Source organism: Monopterus albus, unplaced genomic scaffold, assembly GCF_001952655.1.
Source record: "Monopterus albus unplaced genomic scaffold, M_albus_1.0 scaffold364.1, whole genome shotgun sequence".
NCBI lineage: Eukaryota > Metazoa > Chordata > Actinopteri > Synbranchiformes > Synbranchidae > Monopterus > Monopterus albus.
This window is the reverse complement of record NW_018128244.1, coordinates 305,505-310,995: the sequence shown is the minus strand read 5'-3', so window position 1 is coordinate 310,995 and position 5,491 is coordinate 305,505. Positions and strand designations below refer to the sequence as shown.

Genomic DNA, 5,491 nt, shown 5'->3' with positions numbered 1-5,491 from the left:
TTTTTTAATTCATGGGCGCAGCTATGCCTAAAACTAAACATTAGTGCAGCACCCTGATGCAAGCGGCCCAGATCTGATCCGAGAACATCTGATTCTGTGGAAACATCAAATGTGGGAAACTGCAGCTGGGATGAGGATGCAGACCTACTAACCTACTAACCTACTGATTCCACTGTGTAAGAAGAATTTATTGCTTCTCAGTTCATCTGGCGACAGCTCGCTCTCCGTCTGCTGTGACACTTGGTTCAGTCGCTCCTGTCGTCTGAACATCCTGTACGGCGTCGGGTTGATGATGGGAAACTTCAGCAGGTTTAGAGTCGTCCCTGAACACACCACAGGATGAAAAACACACGCATGAAGAAATAACTAATACATGAACAGAGAATGAACCAGGTCAATGACAGATTATCAGGATCATTCTAATTTATTTTGTTGATTAATAAGATGACTGAAGGGTGAAGAGTTACTTTACATAATTAAAATGAATGAAAACACTTTTCTTTTTAACTTTATTCACCTGGTAAAATTTGTATTACTTTTTATGTACCACCAATCAGTTGATAAAATTCATTAAAAGCCTCCACAAGCTCATTTTATTTAGTCAGTAATTGGCACATGTAGGAACATGAGGAAGTTACTGTGAAGAAAATCAAGGAACACTTAAATGATTAAGTGTCCAAAAAATTAAGAACACTAAGGAGTAGAAAAAAGATTCAGGAATCTTCTGCCATCATTCTCTGTGTGTCTGCCAGTGAAAAACAAAGACTACACTGATAGAAACTGATAGATATGTGAATGCAGTCTGGTACTCACCAGGCCATGGCGATATGGTAGCCTTGTGGATGACGTCTGTCGCCTTGGACTTGCAGTAGTCAGACTCTAGCAGCGTGTTGAAGAGGGTCGACTTCCCCGCGTTGGCGCTCCCCACCAGGTACACGTCACCTTTGTACTTCCAGGACCTCTGCAGGTTGGAGATCAGAGACTCGATGCCGTATCCAGTCTTGGCGCTGATCAGGTGGATGTCAGTCACTTGCCCACCGAAGCCAGCATCCTGACAGTACTGGGAGAGCTGCCGCTTGATGCGCTGCAGGTAGTTGGGGGCGTCTCCGGGGATCAGGTCAATCTTGTTGCCGAGGACGACACGACGATGTGCTTGTTGGTCCCTACGAGCTCGGACAGGTCGGGGATGACGGAGTCGGGGAGGTCGAGCAGGTCCACAACGAGCAGCACCAGGGCCTGCTGGGGGCGAACCTGCTGCACCACAGCCCGGTACTGGTCCCTGGACATCTGCAGGTTCAGGGCCTTGTGGTGGTGGATAAGCAGGTGGCAGCGCTGACAGGTGGCCCCACTCAGACCCCCCTCCTGCAGCAGGGCCTTGTACTTCTGGCTGGGTAGGTACCCAGGGATGTGGGTGGCGGTGCAATGCAGGAAAGCGCCACAGCCAGAGCAGCAGGTGTCACTGACTGGCTCATCCTCGTCCGGAGTCCCAAAGATCTTGTGCTCACCTTTACCTACTGCCTTCTCCTTCTTTTTCTTCTTCTTCTTTGCAGCCACAATGGTTTCATCCAGTGAGAAGTCCATGTCTTGGAACTGGATGAGGGAGTCCAGGTCCACCTCCTGCTGGGCCCTGCCCCTTAACACCTGCAACTGCCGCTCCAGAGACCTCAGGTGTTTGTGAGGGAGACCAGGAGGAGGAACAGGGGGGAGGATGGGGGGCAGGAGGACAGGCTCAGCTGCAGGAGGAGGTCCTTCGCCGCCTGTTGGGTTTCCTCCTCTGGATCTGAACCAGGAGACAAGACCCGTGGTAACATTGTGTAGACATCAGACCCCAAACATCAACATGAATCAACCAGATTTCTCTGTTCAGTGCACACATGACAGTGTTTGCTAGTCTGGGACACAACACTGAACATGATCAGTATTAAACTGTGTAAACATTTCATTCAGTTCGGAGCTGGAATACTAACTATCGGAAAGCAACAGAGTAAATAACGCTGCTTGTCCCCTCGGGCTGCTACTGATTCCACTGTGTAAGAAGAATTTATATCAGTGTGTAACACTTGTTCTAACTCAGCTCTCACCGTCGGTGCATCCCATCACTCTTCACTGATCAATACATGTGACAACTGGCCAGCTGACACCGGGGCTGAAGCATGTACCGACAGGCCATGGCACAGCAGTTAGGTTTTATGCTATGCAGCATGTGGATGCTCCTGTTAGTGGTTCAGGGCTTTTATTACTGCTCCTCTACAAAAAACAAATGTCATGCTTTAGTGTTTTTCCATTTGCAGAAGAAAATCACTCATCACAACCAGGACACGTGTTCAGAGTTTAATCTGTGGTGGAAGTGAACCGCTACACTCACGGAAACAACCGCATGACTTCACATGTTGGATGGAGAAAACCCTGAGATGTGCTTTGCCTGACGAAACCAAGCCTCTTCACTCGAATCAAAATCCGTGGACTGCGACTCCAACTGAGTCAAGACATCGGTATCCAGCCCTACTTCTCGGTACTTCCACTGCACGCCTTGGTAGGCTACTTTTAAAAAAAATGTTTTTATTAAACAATAATGCAAATCAATACAAGATTTTTCAGCACCAACAACAGATGTGTAACAGTGCATTTAGAGCACAACAGGACAAAAGTAGGCATATAATAACAAGGTGAGAACAAAGAAAAGAAAATACAAAGACGTAAGGCTATTCTGATATAAAATTAAAACTTTTAAGGAGGTCAGTGGTTTTGGTTCGTTTTTCGTTGGGGTGGTTTAATTGTGACAGTGTTTGGAAGTAATTGTTGAGATTAGATCGTTTAAAAGTTGAAAAGGATGGTGATTTTTTCAGAAATGTCATTTTATGGATGAAGAATTTGGCCAAAATAATGAACAGATTAATAATACAATTTTCACTGCTAGAGACACAGGGCTTGTCACAAATTGACAATATATCATATTCTTTAAGTACAATTTCCTTACCAAGATAATTTTTGAGATCAAAACAAAATACTGCAACATGTGCACACTGAAAAATAAAAAGATGATCTAGATTTTCTAGCTCATTGTTGCAAAAGGAGCATTTTTCTCCTATGTTAGAATGTATTTACAAATAATAGATTAATGGGTAAAATTTATGGAAGATTTTAAAGGAAAGTTCTTTAGCTTTGTTGGACAAGACAAATATGTAGGACAAAGTAAAAACAGCGTTCCATGTTCTTTCACCAAGAGTCTGGCGTGGCCATTTATGTTTAACAGCTGTTGTTGTTCTTGGAATGAGGGAGTTTCTTATAAAGATGTTGAATCTTTTATCAAAAATAGAAGTGCCATTAACAGCAATATCTAAATTGATAGAGTTGTGTGTGTTTGAGAAGGAGTGTGCTAAACTGAGAATGCCAGATGGAAGTGCATCAATAATAGTATAATACTCATGCTGGGAGACAGGAACCCTGTACTTAGCTATGAAGTGCTCATATGACAATAGAGCTCCATCACAGTTAAACTGTTGCTTTACCAGTACAATGTCTAAGCAAGATGTCTTCTGTTTAGTGACATTAATTGAGGAAAAAAAGATATGAGGCTCTTGACAGGCCCTCTGCTTTGCTGAGTAGGACTCTACCGTACAGAGATAAATCTCTGGCTAACCAAGAGTTGAATTTCATTTTGACTGATGAGATTAAAGGGTCCAAATTATCATTAATCAATTTCTTATCATCCTTTGTGTTCATAATTCCTAAATATTTCACTGTGTCTTTTACTGGGATGTTATATAACTCAGTTTCTATGATGTCTTTAAGAGCAAAAGTCTCACATTTACTTAAATTGAAGTTGAGGCCAGACACTTTAGAGAAGTTTTTTACAACAGATAAAGCATGAGAGACTTCCGTTTTACTTTCTAGAAATAAAGTAGTGTCGTCAGCTAGTTGTGAAATGTTTATTTGCCTACCATTAAAACTGACGCCTTTAAAGGGATGCTGATTTATTAATAAATGAAGAACTTCTTCTACTAGTAAGAAGAGGTAAGGAGAGATAGGACAGCCCTGGTGAATTCCTCTTAATGTCAAATCTGGGTGATGTGCCAAAGGGCAGCTTCACAGAGCTGTTGTTACCATTATATAAAGTTTTGATAGCTTTAATGAAAAAGTTGAAGAAGCGTAAGGCATCAAAAACAAAACTGTGGGATACTGTGGCAAAGGCTTTTGAAAGTCCAAGAATAAAATTAAACGATTGCCATCAAGAAGATCTTTATAGTTGACTGAATCAATGACTAGTCGAATATTATTGGAGATATGCCGACCACTTATGAATCCACATTGGGAGTCATGAATTATTTCATTAAGACCAGATTTTAACCACTTTGCCAATATGGAGGCCAAAATGTTACAGTCACTCGGTAGACCACTTGTACCTGTCTGATACTCAGTAGCTAATGTTTTTACCTCTCTACTCCGAGTTCTTGTGGTAATAGTACCGTTATAGTACTGTCACTTCCTAGCAGCACTGTAGTACTTCAAGATCAAAGATTTTTATTGTCCATTCACTATATGTGCAGGACATACAGGAAATCAAAATGCCGTTTCTCTCCCACCTAGTATTGAATGCCATACCATTTAGGAAACTAAAATAGAATAAAAGTAGAGTAAAAATAGACTAAATAGAATAAGAAAACTAAGTCAAAGTGATTAGGATAAAACTAAACAGTACAACCTAAAAGGCTATGACTCAAAACCTGTACAATCACTGACTGTGGTGCAAACAACAGTCCTGCTTCTGTTCCTTCCTCCGATCGCATGCCTGACAACTCCAAGAAATCACTCTGAGGGCACCCCAGGCCAGTGGTCTGGATTGGTTTCAGCATTGTTCGATGTACCTGCCGAACCTGAGCCAAATCATGTGCAGGAGCCACTGAATACACCACTTGGCCTGGTTCAGGCACTCTCACCACTTGGTACACTGTAGGGCCCCAGACATCCTGGATTTTATTTCGGCCCCGCCCAGAGTGGTCCCGTAAATAGACTTTCTGATGCACTACCAGTGGTTCATCACACCCATTAGCATCATGTCTCTCCTTCCTCTGTCAAGCAGCTGCTTCCATACGACCCTTTGCACCGTTATATGGCACTTGAAGCCTCCGCCGATGTTCCCTAACCCAATCACAGACCGTCCCTGATGATGGCTCTGGAAGATTGCCTAAGAGAAAATCAACAGGTAAATGAGGTTCCTGCCCAAACATAAGAAAGTGTGGGGATTCACCTGTTGACTGATGAATGGTGGTGTTATAATTAAACACCACCTGAGGAAGATGTTCAGGCCAGCGGCTCTTCTGTTCCAGTGGGAGGGTACGGAGGAGGTTATGAAGGGTTCGATTAAATCTCTCACACTGACCATTACCTTGAGGCCGGTAAGGGGTGGTACGAGTCTTCTGCACCCCATATAGCTCACACAACTGCTGCACCAAAGCACTCTCAAAACTCCGGCCCTGGTCAGAGTGCAAAC

At 43.3% G+C, this 5,491-nt stretch overlaps 2 protein-coding genes across 2 annotated transcripts in view; one reads left to right on the top strand and one right to left on the bottom strand.

The window, feature by feature from the left end:
* Positions 1-147: 147 nt before the first annotated feature.
* noa1 (nitric oxide associated 1) lies at positions 148-3,005 on the bottom strand. Its single transcript, XM_020585397.1, is given in 4 exon segments — positions 148-323; positions 814-1,144; positions 1,147-1,780; positions 2,082-3,005. Coding segments are annotated over 4 exon segments (1,152 nt in total). The 5' UTR covers positions 2,093-3,005.
* A 2,162-nt stretch (positions 3,006-5,167) lies between these two features.
* nipsnap3a (nipsnap homolog 3A (C. elegans)) overlaps positions 5,168-5,491 on the top strand; it is a 4,694-nt gene continuing 4,370 nt past the window's right edge. The window contains exon 1 of the mRNA XM_020585396.1: positions 5,168-5,203. Within this exon, the coding sequence (XP_020441052.1) occupies positions 5,168-5,203 (36 nt within the window). The remainder of the gene's footprint in view (positions 5,204-5,491) is intronic.